General features: G+C 38.5%; 1 protein-coding gene across 2 annotated transcripts; it reads left to right on the top strand.

Moving 5' to 3' along the window:
* The first annotated feature begins 594 nt into the window (after positions 1 to 594).
* On the top strand, positions 595 to 14788 carry LOC139394687 (zinc finger protein 180-like). 2 transcript variants are annotated; one of them, XR_011629843.1, is made up of 3 exons: positions 595 to 1083; positions 11881 to 12882; positions 12929 to 14788. XR_011629843.1 is itself a non-coding variant. In XM_071142779.1 (2 exons), exons 1-2 carry the CDS (start codon positions 831 to 833, stop codon positions 12684 to 12686), a joined length of 1059 nt encoding a protein of 352 aa, XP_070998880.1. In that variant the 5' UTR covers positions 603 to 830; the 3' UTR covers positions 12687 to 14788. The 2 variants fall into 2 exon arrangements, 1 of the variants encoding a protein (XP_070998880.1); XM_071142779.1 differs by having other exon boundaries at positions 603 to 1083; positions 11881 to 14788.

Genomic DNA, 14788 nt, shown 5'->3' with positions numbered 1-14788 from the left:
TTCTGTGAGTGTAATGTTTGATGTTCATTTGTAATTGTTTATTTCACTTTTGTTTATTATCTACTTCACTTGCTTTGGCAATATGTTTCGCATGCCAATAAAGCCCCTTAAATTTAAATTGAGATGGTCAAAGAGAGAGGGAGAGAAAAGGTCAAAGACAGAAAGAGAGAGAGGGGGTCAGAGAGTGAGAAATGAAAATGAAATAAAACCAATCGTTGAAATTGTTTTAACTTGTAGTCAGAAAATAAAATAAAACATTCCCTCAACTGCGTCTCCCCCTCCAGTCAGCAGAGGGCGCGGTGAGTCTTTCAGGCCAGTCTGCCAGAATGTGACGTGAGGTGAACTGGACTCTTCTTTAAACAACAACAGCAAGTCGGTCGTCACTAGTTACCACAGTCACAAAGTAATAATTATGGCTAAACCTCGCCTAATTCTCAACTTCTCTTATTAAAATCAGATTTTTAAAGCTAACATAATGCCCAACCTTAAATGAAGACAAAAAAATGTAATATTTGTTTTCATATATTGTTTTTACGATAGCCAATGTTGACTTTGTGGCTGTAGTAACTAGTGACAAGCCAATGAGTCAGCCATGTTCTTTTATAGTTAAATGATAATGGTCAGCCACCTCGGTAGCTTGCTAGCTGAAACATTGAAGCTCTTTAGACTCGTTCATGTATATTATCCACTGTGTTTTAAACTCACTTCTGTCGTCTAGCTAGTTATCCCATTTAATTTCATATTTACATTGTTGTTATTAGTCAGCGAACGTAGCTGTCTGGTTAAGTTCACTAGCCTAGATAGCTAACTGTTAGCTAACATCCCCGACCATGAGTTCACTGAGCTACTCTCCTCCTGATAAAGAAGAGGAGGTCTGCTGGACGGAGAAAGAGGGTCTGTGGCTGAACGTTGTTGTGAAAGAAGAAGAGGAAGAGGAGGATGTTACAGTAACAAAAGTAGAGGATGAGGATGTTGCAGTGAAAGAAGAAGACGAGAAAGAGGAGGATTCAGATTTTGGAGAGGAGGGAGAGATAACTGGTATATTGGAAGAAGAAGAAGAGGAGGAGGATCTGATTAACCCCAGTAAGTAACATACTGTCTTAAAACAGAAGCACAATGCAGTTGTTGAACTAAAGGGCAAAGTCACACGGTAAAGGAGTCACTCCCACTATCAAATCGGCCATTTTTTGTTGTTGTTACAATCAGGGCCAAGGTCTTGGTCTTTGGTGTCAGAAGTGATCGGACCTCGCATCCACGACAGTGCGTGTGCTTGGCCAGTGAGCGCGTTCCTGTAAGACGTAGAGCCGCAAGGAGGACGCACTCTTTGAAAGGAGGGAGTAGTGTAACGTCACAACGACGTTGTATTGCTGCCTTTCGGGGGGAAGGGACAATTTGCACAATTTGACAACTGAAAAGGGGGGAAGGGAGAAAATGTTAAATTGCACCACCATCCCCCAAAACCCATCACCCAATCCCAATAAATTAACATTTTTATTTATGTATGATTTATGTAACCTTTATTTAACAAGTCAGTTAAGAACAAGTTATTATTTACAACGACGGCCACACCCGGATGATTTTGGGCCAATTGTGCGTCGCCCTATGGTACTCTCGATCACGGCTGGTTGTGATACAGCCTGGAATCGACCCAGGGTCTGTAGGGACACCTCTATCACTGAGATGCAGTGTCTTAGACCGCTGCACCACTTGGAAGCCAACCCATCCCACTACTTTAACCCTATAGGATCCTACACCAACCCATACCACTACTTTGGCCCTATAGGATCCTACACCATCCCACTACTTTAACCCTATAGGATCCTACACCATCCCACTACTTTAACCCTATAGGATCCTACACCATCCCACTACTTTAACCCTAAAGGATCCAACACCATCCCACTACTTTAACCCTAAAGGATCCTACACCATCCCATCCCACTACTTTAACCCTAAAGGATCCTACACCATCCCACTACTTTAACCCTAAAGGATCCTACACCATCCCACTACTTTAACCCTAAAGGATCCTACACCATCCCACTACTTTAACCCTAAAGGATCCTACACCATCCCACTACTTTAACCCTAAAGGATCCTACACCATCCTGCTACTTTAACCCTATAGGATCCTACACCATCCCATCCCACTACTTTAACCCTAAAGGATCCTACACCATCCCACTACTTTAACCCTATAGGATCCTACACCATCCCACTACTTTAACCCTAAAGGATCCTACACCATCCCATCCCACTACTTTAACCCTAAAGGATCCTACACCATCCCACTACTTTAACCCTAAAGGATCCTACACCATCCCATCCCACTACTTTAACCCTAAAGGATCCTACACCATCCCACTACTTTAACCCTAAAGGATCCTACACCATCCCACTACTTTGGCCCTAAAGGATCCTACACCATCCCACTACTTTAACCCTAAAGGATCCTACACCATCCCACTACTTTAACCCTAAAGGATCCTACACCATCCCACTACTTTAACCCTAAAGGATCCTACACCATCCCACTACTTTAACCCTAAAGGATCCTACACCATCCCACTACTTTGGCCCTAAAGGATCCTACACCATCCCACTACTTTAACCCTATAGGATCCTACACCATCCCATCCCACTACTTTAACCCTATAGGATCCTACACCATCCCACTACTTTAACCCTAAAGGATCCTACACCATCCCACTACTTTAACCCTAAAGGATCCTACACCATCCCACTACTTTAACCATAAATTATCCTACACCATCCCACTACTTTGGCCCTATAGGATCCTACACCATCCCACTACTTTAACCCTAAAGGATCCTACACCAGCCCACTACTTTAACCCTAAAGGATCCTACACCATCCCATCCCACTACTTTAACCCTATAGGATCCTACACCATCCCACTACTTTAACCCTAAAGGATCCTACACCATCCCATCCCACTACTTTAACCCTAAAGGATCCTACGCCATCCCACTACTTTAACCCTAAAGGATCCTACACCATCCCAGCCCATTACTTTAACCCTAAAGGATCCTACACCATCCCACTACTTTAACCCTAAAGGATCCTACACCATCCCACTACTTTAACCCTAAAGGATCCTACACCATCCCACTACTTTAACCCTAAAGGATCCTACACCATCCCACTACTTTAACCCTAAAGGATCCTACACCATCCCACTACTTTGGCCCTAAAGGATCCTACACCATCCCACTACTTTAACCCTATAGGATCCTACACCATCCCATCCCACTACTTTAACCCTAAAGGATCCAACACCATCCCGCTACTTTAACCCTAAAGGATCCTACACCATCCCACTACTTTAACCCTAAAGGATCCTACACCATCCCACTACTTTAACCCTAAAGGATCCTACACCATCCCACTACTTTAACCCTAAAGGATCCTACACCATCCCACTACTTTAACCCTAAAGGATCCTACACCATCCCACTACTTTGGCCCTATAGGATCCTACACCATCCCACTACTTTAACCCTAAAGGATCCTACACCATCCCACTACTTTGGCCCTAAAGGATCCTACACCATCCCGCTACTTTAACCCTATAGGATCCTACACCATCCCATCCCACTACTTTAACCCTAAAAGATCCAACACCATCCCACTACTTTAACCCTAAAGGATCCTACACCATCCCACTACTTTAACCCTATAGGATCCTACACCATCCCATCCCACTACTTTAACCCTATAGGATCCTACACCATCCCAGCCCACTACTTTAACCCTAAAGGATCCTACACCAGCCCATCTACCTGGGAGGATGGAACCCCGTCTCTCCAAACAATAAATAAAGTTTAGGGTAGAGAGCATCTTTCAGCTGTCCTTTTGCATTTATTGATGGAAAGAAGAATGGATTGCCCGGACGTCAAGTGAATGTCTCAGTCTGACTTGAGAGTACTGACTGACTTAAACGCTGTGTTCTCAGGTATATTGCAACAATCAATTGACATTGATGTGGTCCTACTCTTTCTAAGTCAAATGAAAACGCTACCAGTTCGCTAAATTACTCCTGAGTCAGTCCATTGTCCTTATTGGTCCTACTCTTTCTAAGTCAAATGAAAACGCTACCAGTTCGCTAAATTACTCCTGAGTCAGTCCATTGTCCTTATTGGTCCTACTCTTTCTAAGTCAAATGAAAACGCTACCAGTTCGCTAAATTACTCCTGAGTCAGTCCATTGTCCTTATTGGTCCTACTCTTTCTAAGTCAAATGAAAACACTACCAGTTCGCTAAATTACTCCTAAGTCCATTGTCATTATTACATTCACACTGTTTTCTATCACCGGGTTCTTAAATGTTGTGAAAACGGGTTCATCATATTGATCACAACTACCTCGGTTTACAGCCTGGTCTCACAGACTAGACGTAACATAGTAAAAATACATTCGGGACACTTAAATACTGAACAAAAATATAAAGGTAACTTGCAAGAATTTCACCGATTTTACTGAGCTACAGTTCATATAAAAAAAATCAGTCAATTGAAATAAATTCATTAGGCCATAATCTATGATTTCTCTTGACTGGGCGTGCAGCCAATCAGAATACGTTTCCCCCCCACAAAATGTCTTTATTACAGACAGAAAAAGTTCAGTTTCATCAGTTGTCTGGGTGGCTGGTCTCAAACGAATGTGGAGGTCCTGGGTCTGTGGTTGTGAAGCCTGTTGGAAATTCTACCAAATTCGCTAAAACGACGTTGGAAGCGGCTTATGGTAGAGAAATTAACATTAGATTCTCTGGCAACAGCTCTGGTGGGCATACAGTATATATTTAACCAGTTATTCATATCAATGTATTTTGGTTTTATTCTTTTTTTTGTCATTTAGCAGATGCTCTTATGCATTTACAGGAGCACCAACTGGGACCATTCAACAGTCTAGATTTACCAGGTTATTACTAAATAAACTGTTCACCATCTGGGACCATTCAACAGTCTAGATTTACCAGGTTATTACTAAATAAACTGTTCACCATCTGGGACCATTCAACAGTCTAGATTTACCAGGTTATTACTAAATAAACTGTTCACCATCTGGGACCATTCAACAGTCTAGATTTACCAGGTTATTACTAAATAAACTGTTCACCATCTGGGACCATTCAACAGTCTAGATTTATCAGGATATTACTAAATAAACTGTTCACCATCTGGGACCATTCAACAGTCTAGATTTACCAGGTTATTACTAAATAAACTGTTCACCATCTGGGACCATTCAACAGTCTAGATTTACCAGGTTATTACTAAATAAACTGTTCACCATCTGGGACCATTCAACAGTCTAGATTTACCAGGTTATTACTAAATAAACTGTTCACCATCTGGGACCATTCAACAGTCTAGATTTATCAGGATATTACTAAATAAACTGTTCACCATCTGGGACCATTCAACAACCTAGATTTACCAGGTTATTACTAAATAAACTGTTCACCATCTGGGACCATTCAACAGTCTAGATTTACCAGGTTATTACTTCTAAATAAACTGTTCACCATCTGGGACCATTCAACAGTCTAGATTTACCAGGTTATTACTAAATAAACTGTTCACCATCTGGGACCATTTAACAGTCTAGATTTACCAGGATATTACTAAATAAACTGTTCACCATCTGGGACCATTCAACAACCTAGATTTACCAGGTTATTACTAAATAAACTGTTCACCATCTGGGACCGTTCAACAGTCTAGATTTACCAGGTTATTACTTCTAAATAAACTGTTCACCATCTGGGACCGTTCAACAGTCTAGATTTATCAGGATATTACTAAATAAACTGTTCACCATCTGGGACCATTCAACAGTCTAGATTTACCAGGTTATTACTAAATAAACTGTTCACCATCTGGGACCATTCAACAGTCTAGATTTACCAGGTTATTACTAAATAAACTGTTCACCATCTGGGACCATTCAACAGTCTAGATTTACCAGGTTATTACTAAATAAACTGTTCACCATCTGGGACCATTCAACAGTCTAGATTTATCAGGATATTACTAAATAAACTGTTCACCATCTGGGACCATTCAACAACCTAGATTTACCAGGTTATTACTAAATAAACTGTTCACCATCTGGGACCATTCAACAGTCTAGATTTACCAGGTTATTACTTCTAAATAAACTGTTCACCATCTGGGACCATTCAACAGTCTAGATTTACCAGGTTATTACTAAATAAACTGTTCACCATCTGGGACCATTTAACAGTCTAGATTTACCAGGATATTACTAAATAAACTGTTCACCATCTGGGACCATTCAACAACCTAGATTTACCAGGTTATTACTAAATAAACTGTTCACCATCTGGGACCGTTCAACAGTCTAGATTTACCAGGTTATTACTTCTAAATAAACTGTTCACCATCTGGGACCGTTCAACAGTCTAGATTTACCAGGTTATTACTAAATAAACTGTTCACCATCTGGGACCATTCAACAACCTAGATTTACCAGGTTATTACTAAATAAACTGTTCACCATCTGGGACCATTCAACAGTCTAGATTTACCAGGTTATTACTTCTAAATAAACTGTTAACCATCTGGGACCATTCAACAGTCTAGATTTACCAGGTTATTACTAAATAAACTGTTCACCATCTGGGACCATTCAACAGTCTAGATTTACCAGGTTATTACTAAATAAACTGTTCACCATCTGGGACCATTCAACAGTCTAGATTTACCAGGTTATTACTTCTAAATAAACTGTTCACCATCTGGGACCATACAACAGTCTAGATTTACCAGGTTATTACTTCTAAATAAACTGTTCACCATCTGGGACCATTCAACAGTCTAGATTTACCAGGTTATTACTTCTAAATAAACTGTTCACCATCTGGGACCATTCAACAGTCTAGATTTACCAGGTTATTACTAAATAAACTGTTCACCATCTGGGACCATTTAACAGTCTAGATTTACCAGGATATTACTAAATAAACTGTTCACCATCTGGGACCATTCAACAACCTAGATTTACCAGGTTATTACTAAATAAACTGTTCACCATCTGGGACCGTTCAACAGTCTAGATTTACCAGGTTATTACTTCTAAATAAACTGTTCACCATCTGGGACCGTTCAACAGTCTAGATTTATCAGGATATTACTAAATAAACTGTTCACCATCTGGGACCATTCAACAGTCTAGATTTACCAGGTTATTACTAAATAAACTGTTCACCATCTGGGACCATTCAACAGTCTAGATTTACCAGGTTATTACTAAATAAACTGTTCACCATCTGGGACCATTCAACAGTCTAGATTTACCAGGTTATTACTAAATAAACTGTTCACCATCTGGGACCATTCAACAGTCTAGATTTATCAGGATATTACTAAATAAACTGTTCACCATCTGGGACCATTCAACAACCTAGATTTACCAGGTTATTACTAAATAAACTGTTCACCATCTGGGACCATTCAACAGTCTAGATTTACCAGGTTATTACTTCTAAATAAACTGTTCACCATCTGGGACCATTCAACAGTCTAGATTTACCAGGTTATTACTAAATAAACTGTTCACCATCTGGGACCATTTAACAGTCTAGATTTACCAGGATATTACTAAATAAACTGTTCACCATCTGGGACCATTCAACAACCTAGATTTACCAGGTTATTACTAAATAAACTGTTCACCATCTGGGACCGTTCAACAGTCTAGATTTACCAGGTTATTACTTCTAAATAAACTGTTCACCATCTGGGACCGTTCAACAGTCTAGATTTACCAGGTTATTACTAAATAAACTGTTCACCATCTGGGACCATTCAACAACCTAGATTTACCAGGTTATTACTAAATAAACTGTTCACCATCTGGGACCATTCAACAGTCTAGATTTACCAGGTTATTACTTCTAAATAAACTGTTAACCATCTGGGACCATTCAACAGTCTAGATTTACCAGGTTATTACTAAATAAACTGTTCACCATCTGGGACCATTCAACAGTCTAGATTTACCAGGTTATTACTAAATAAACTGTTCACCATCTGGGACCATTCAACAGTCTAGATTTACCAGGTTATTACTTCTAAATAAACTGTTCACCATCTGGGACCATACAACAGTCTAGATTTACCAGGTTATTACTTCTAAATAAACTGTTCACCATCTGGGACCATTCAACAGTCTAGATTTACCAGGTTATTACTTCTAAATAAACTGTTCACCATCTGGGACCATTCAACAGTCTAGATTTACCAGGCTATTACTTCTAAATAAACTGTTCACCATCTGGGACCATTCAACAGTCTAGATTTACCAGGTTATTACTAAATAAACTGTTCACCATCTGGGACCATTCAACAGTCTAGATTTACCAGGTTATTACTTCTAAATTAACTGTTCACCATCTGGGACCATTCAACAACCTAGATTTACCAGGTTATTACTAAATAAACTGTTCACCATCTGGGACCATTCAACAGTCTAGATTTACCAGGTTATTACTTCTAAATAAACTGTTCACCATCTGGGACCATTCAACAGTCTAGATTTACCAGGTTATTACTTCTAAATAAACTGTTCACCATCTGGGACCATTCAACAGTCTAGATTTACCAGGTTATTACTTCTAAATAAACTGTTCACCATCTGGGACCATTCAACAGTCTAGATTTACCAGGTTATTACTAAATAAACTGTTCACCATCTGGGACCGTTCAACAGTCTAGATTTACCAGGTTATTACTAAATAAACTGTTCACCATCTGGGACCATTCAACAGTCTAGATTTACCAGGTTATTACTAAATAAACTGTTCACCATCTGGGACCATTCAACAGTCTAGATTTACCAGGTTATTACTAAATAAACTGTTCACCATCTGGGACCATTCAACCGTCTAGATTTACCAGGTTATTACTAAATAAACTGTTCACCATCTGGGACCATTCAACAGTCTAGATTTACCAGGTAATTACTAAATAAACTGTTCACCATCTGGGACCATTCAACACTCTAGATTTACCAGGTTATTACTTCTAAATAAACTTTTCACCATCTGGGACCATTCAACAGTCTAGATTTACCAGGTTATTACTAAATAAACTGTTCAGCATCTGGGACCATTCAACAGTCTAGATTTACCAGGTTATTACTAAATAAACTGTTCACCATCTGGGACCATTCAACAGTCTAGATTTACCAGGTTATTACTAAATAAACTGTTCACCATCTGGGACCATTCAACAGTCTAGATTTACCAGGTTATTACTAAATAAACTGTTCACCATCTGGGACCATTCAACAGTCTAGATTTACCAGGTCATTACTTCTAAATAAACTGTTCACCATCTGGGACCATTCAACAGTCTAGATTTACCAGGTTATTACTAAATAAACTGTTCACCATCTGGGACCATTCAACAGCCTAGATTTACCAGGTCTGTACTTCTAACCAAAAACACTATTTGGGGTTCTCAAAATGCTTACAATTGTTGTTTTGATTATTGCTTGAACAGTCTATAAGATAATTGCTAGCAAAATACCTGTTTTGGATGCAGCACTTGTTAGCTTGAATGCTAAATGCTCACTGGCAGGCTGATGGAAAAGCTAGCCACAGAGCATTTTACTGGTTGTAGTTAGTATTTTTTAAAGTCTAAAGCGGTTTATTTGAGACGATGGCACAAACGTTATATTAAGCAGGTGATTCAAACAAGCCTTACAATTATAATCCAAAAGTAGTGTGAACTGCACTCATAAGCAACCTGTAAATGGAGGCTGTTTTTTCTGTCAACCTATGAGAACTGGGTGGAACGGTAGTATTCCACCCAGCCAATGGCCAGTGAAAGTACAGGGTGCCAAATTCAAAACAACAAGAATCTCATAATTAAAATTACTCAAGCATACAAGTATTTTACACCATTTTAAAGATAAAATTCTCGTTAATCCAGCCACAATGTGTGATTTCAAAAAGGCTTTACAGTGAAAGCACCACAAACGATTATGTTAGGTCACCAAGTCACAGAAAAACACAGCCAAAGCAGAAATATAGATACAATGAATCACTAACCTTTGATGATCTTCATCAGATGACACTCATAGGACTTCATGTTACACGATACGTGTATGTTTTGTGCATATTTATATCCAAAAATCTTATTTTACATTGGCATGTTATGTTCAGTATTTCCAAAACATGCGACGATTTTGCAGAGCCACATCAATTTACAGAAATACAGAAATATTGCCAAGTCAAAAAAACATTTTTCCAGCCAAAGATAGGAGTCACAAAAATGTTACACGATACATGTATGTTTTGTTCGATAATGTGCATATTTATATCCAAAAATCTCAGTTTACATTGGCGCATACAGTGCAGTAATGTTTTGATTCCAAAACATCCAGTGATTTTGCAGAAATACTTATAATAAACATTGATAAAAGATACAACTGTTATACATGGAACTTTAGATAAACTTCTCCTTAATGCAACCGCTGTGTCAGATTTTTTTTAAACTTTACGGAAAAAGCATACCATGCAATAATCTGAGTACGGCGCTCAGAGACCAAAACAGCCAAGCAGATATCTGCCATGTTGTGCAGTCAACATTAGTCAGAAATAGCATTATAAATATTCACTTACCTTTGATGATCTTCATCAGAATGCACTCCCAGGAATCCCAGTTCCACAATAAATGTTTGATTTGTTTGATAAAGTTCATAATTTATGTCCAAATAACCCCTTTTGTTAGGGCGTTTGGTAAACAAATCCACCCGAAAGATCGGACAAAAAGTCAAAAAGTTCCGTTACAGTAGAAACATGTCAAACGATGTATAGAATCCATCAATCTTTAGGATGTTTTTAACATCCATCTTCAATAATGTTTCAACGGGAGAATTATTTTATCTGTAGAAAAGCAATGGAACGCGAGGTAACTCTCACATGACCGCGCGTCATGAGCCCAAGGTACTCTGCCAGACATCTGACTCATTCCCCTCTCATTCAGCCCCCCTTCACAGTAAAAGCTTCAAACAAGGTTCTAAAGACTGTTGACATCTAGTGGAAGCCTTAGGAAGTGCAAGATGACCAATATCCCACTGTATCTTCAATAGGGGCTGAGTTGGAAAACCTACAAGCCTCAGATTTCCCACTTCCTGGTTGGATTTTTCTTAGGTTTTTGCCTGCCATATGAGTTCTGTTATACTCACAGACATCTTTCAAACGGTTTTAGTTACTTCAGAGTGTTTTCTATCCAAATATACTAATTATATGCATATTCTAGCTTTTATGTCTGAGTAGCAGGCAGTTTACTCTGGGCACCTTATTCTTCCAAGCTACTCAATACTGCCCCCCATGTCACCAAGAAGTTAAAGTGAGTTTCCTTGAGTAGCACTCCCGATCTTGCTCTAAAAGTCTGTGTAGTTTTTTCACAATGTATTCTGAATATTACCAATCTCCCCAATTTCTTTGCTATAGGCAGATATACTACATCCATAACTAAAGGTTTCTGCATTCTCAGGGAGGAGTTTCTGCATCCAAATTGCGTGCGCATTGCACTCGTGCTGAAAGTTTAGCAAACACAGAAAGGGGCCAATATTGATGACCAAAAGTGGTCTGCTACACTGCTTTGAGTTTCTGTAATAACTTGTTTTTTAGCCTAGAATCATAAATGTTACTTCTGAAGTGAGAGAAAAAATAAGACAATATTACTGTTGTTGAACCGACTGTCATATTATTTTAAACATTCATTACAGATGTAAATTGTTGTACTATAACAAGGGGCATCACCTTTCAGCTAAAATAAACAGTGGCCCTTTAATCATCTGTCTGACTTTGTTGTTCACACAGGAGAGAGACGTGACTATTGTGGATCCTCTGGGGAGCCTCAACAACAGCACGATGCTGACGAGGCAGAGAAGAGTCTCTTCACATCAGAACACCTCAAGAAACACCAACGGAAACCCACAGGGAAGAAACTTCACCGCTGCTCTGACTGTGGGAAGAGTTACTCAAGATCAGATTCACTAAAAGTACACCAGAGAATTCACACTGGAGAGACATCTCACTGCTGCTCTGACTGTGGGAAGAGGTTTACCTCTTCAGCAGACCTCAAAAGACATCAGAGAATCCATACAGGAGAGAAACCTTATAGCTGTGATCAATGTGGAAAGAGTTTTAATGTTCCAAGCAGCCTAAAAACACACCAGAGAACACACACAGGGGAGAAACCTTATAGCTGCACTAACTGTGGGAAGAGTTTCTCAAAATTATATACATTACAATCACACCAGAGAATTCACACTGGAGAGAAACTTTATAGCTGCTCTGACTGTGGGAAGAGTTTTTCAAAATTATATACATTACAATTACACCAGAGAATTCACACTGGAGAGAAACTTTTTAGCTGTGATCAATGTGGGAAAAGGTTTACTCACTCAAGCTGCCTGAAGGTACATCAGAGAACACACACAGGAGAGAAACCTTATAGCTGTGATCAGTGTGAGAAGAAATTTGTTACATCTAGCAGTCTGACTATACACCGGAGATCTCACACAGGAGAGAAACCTTATAGCTGTGGTCAATGTGTGAAAAGTTTTACTTCATCTAGCCATCTGACTATTCACCAGCGGACACACAAGAGAGAAACCTCATAGCTGTAATCATTGTGGGAAGAGTTCTAGCCAAACATCCTGATATCACACCAGAGAACACACACAGGAGAGAATTCTTATAGCTGTGATCAATGTGGAAAGAGATATGCTGGTAAATTTTTGAAAATACATACATGAAGTTGTTTCATGATATCAATAAAATGTCGCAATGTAGAATGTTATTAACATTGTAGTAGGAGTATTTTAATGATGTCACAATGTAGAATGTTTTAACATTGTAGTAGGAGTATTTTAATGATGTCACAATGTAGAATCGTAAACGTTTGACCCCCTGTTCTATTGATTTCAACGTGATATAGATATTAGCCTCAGGATGAATCCAGGCCTCATCAGGGGAAGTAATGAGTACTATTTATTTGATTAACAAAAAAGTGATTAACAAGAAAAACAGTTGTTACACTTGGCGCCCCATTTGAATGAGAATGCAGCACTTCAAAATGTAGCTAGCTGTTTTCTGCAGGTTGTCCTCTAACCAGTGATGTACACATTATTCCCAGATTCTGTGGGGTGTTTGAGCTGTTCGTTTTAACAGGATGTGCAACCTCATCTCCCTCCTTTCGTGCAATTTATTTCCAACTGATATTGATATGAGTGATGACGAATAAGTGTTGCATTTCTCTTCATTTTGGGGACCTCTAAATTTAAATGCATCACTCCAACATGTAGCTGACTGTCTTCTGCAGGTTGTCCTTTAACCAGGGAGGTAAAATATATCTCCCACTTCCGTGTGTTTTTTTAGTTGTGTTAGATTCAACAGCACATACAACCTGATTTCCCCCCTAATAGATGTATTGCCAGTTGTCAAAACAACAGCGTAATTAATATACTTACTTACTTACTGACTTTATTATGGGGAGATTTACACATTTAAAGTGGTGTTTAAATACAAAACAAGATTGACAATACAACTTTCATAACAGTTACACACCTATAAAAATAATAATAGTAAGAAATAAGAAATAAAACTTTTTTTTTTATAGAAGAAAAGACTAGCCTGCTGGCCTTACAGGGTCAATGGGAACATTCACCCGAGCTATTTAGGAGGGATATCACACCTGGCATAAATTATTGTCTCGTTCTGTTTTTCCTGCTGAGGCCCTATACCTGCGCCCAGAGGGGAGTAATTCAAAGTCTTGGGGGTAGGCTTGGATCTAAAATGATGATATGATATGATTACTACTGTGGAACATGTTTGTGTAGATAGTACATTGTATGTTTAACTTTTCAATATCACAAACTGTTTCTACATATTGGTTATTGATTTGACCAGGTTATAACTTCTGATTTGGGCTCCTCCAAAATAGCAACAAACAAAAAAGTTAGATTTTTAAATTAATTATTAATTAATTATTATTTTTTTAAATTAGGACTATGCCCGATGTCTAATTATTATTATTTATTTTTTTAAGTGAAAGTTTAAAATACTAGTGCATTATTGTCAATACATATTAAAAGGGGTGTGTGTTCGGTTTGATATTTCAACATATTTACATTTCATGTAACATTTAGTCATCAGAATTATTTGACAATTTTTCGGCACAATTATATTGCTTACTAACAATGTTGTAAAACAAGCTTATATTTTGGGTTGGATATTACATCCTATTCTTACTATTTTAATCAATGGATTTTCCTTAGAATGATCATTAGTCTTTAATTTTGTTTTGTTATTCTTTAGTTTTTTTTATCCTCGTATGTTGTGTAGTAAATATTAATTTTATATATATATTTTTTTTTGCGACGCAAAATTTCTGAAATGTGTTTATATAAATAAAGCTTGATTTGATTTGAACTTATTGCAAAAACAAATGAACCCAATGACTGACCAATCAAAACAAATGAACCCAATGACTGACCAATCAAAACAAATGAACCCAATGACTGACCAATCAACACTCTTGCAAAACCAACAAAAAAATATGTGCTTGAGGCGTCACTGGTTCGAATCTAGGCTGTATCACAACAGGCCGTGATAGTGAGTCCCATAGGGCGGCGCACAATGGGCCCAGCGTCGTCCAGGTTTGGCTGTTGTTGGCAGTCTTTGTAAATAATAATTTGTTCATAACTGACTTGCCTAGTTCAAT

This window comes from Oncorhynchus clarkii, unplaced genomic scaffold (assembly GCF_045791955.1).
Source record: "Oncorhynchus clarkii lewisi isolate Uvic-CL-2024 unplaced genomic scaffold, UVic_Ocla_1.0 unplaced_contig_449_pilon_pilon, whole genome shotgun sequence".
Classification (NCBI taxonomy): domain Eukaryota; kingdom Metazoa; phylum Chordata; class Actinopteri; order Salmoniformes; family Salmonidae; genus Oncorhynchus; species Oncorhynchus clarkii.
The sequence above is the reverse complement of the archived record's forward strand: the minus strand, read 5'-3'. Positions and strand labels throughout refer to the sequence as shown.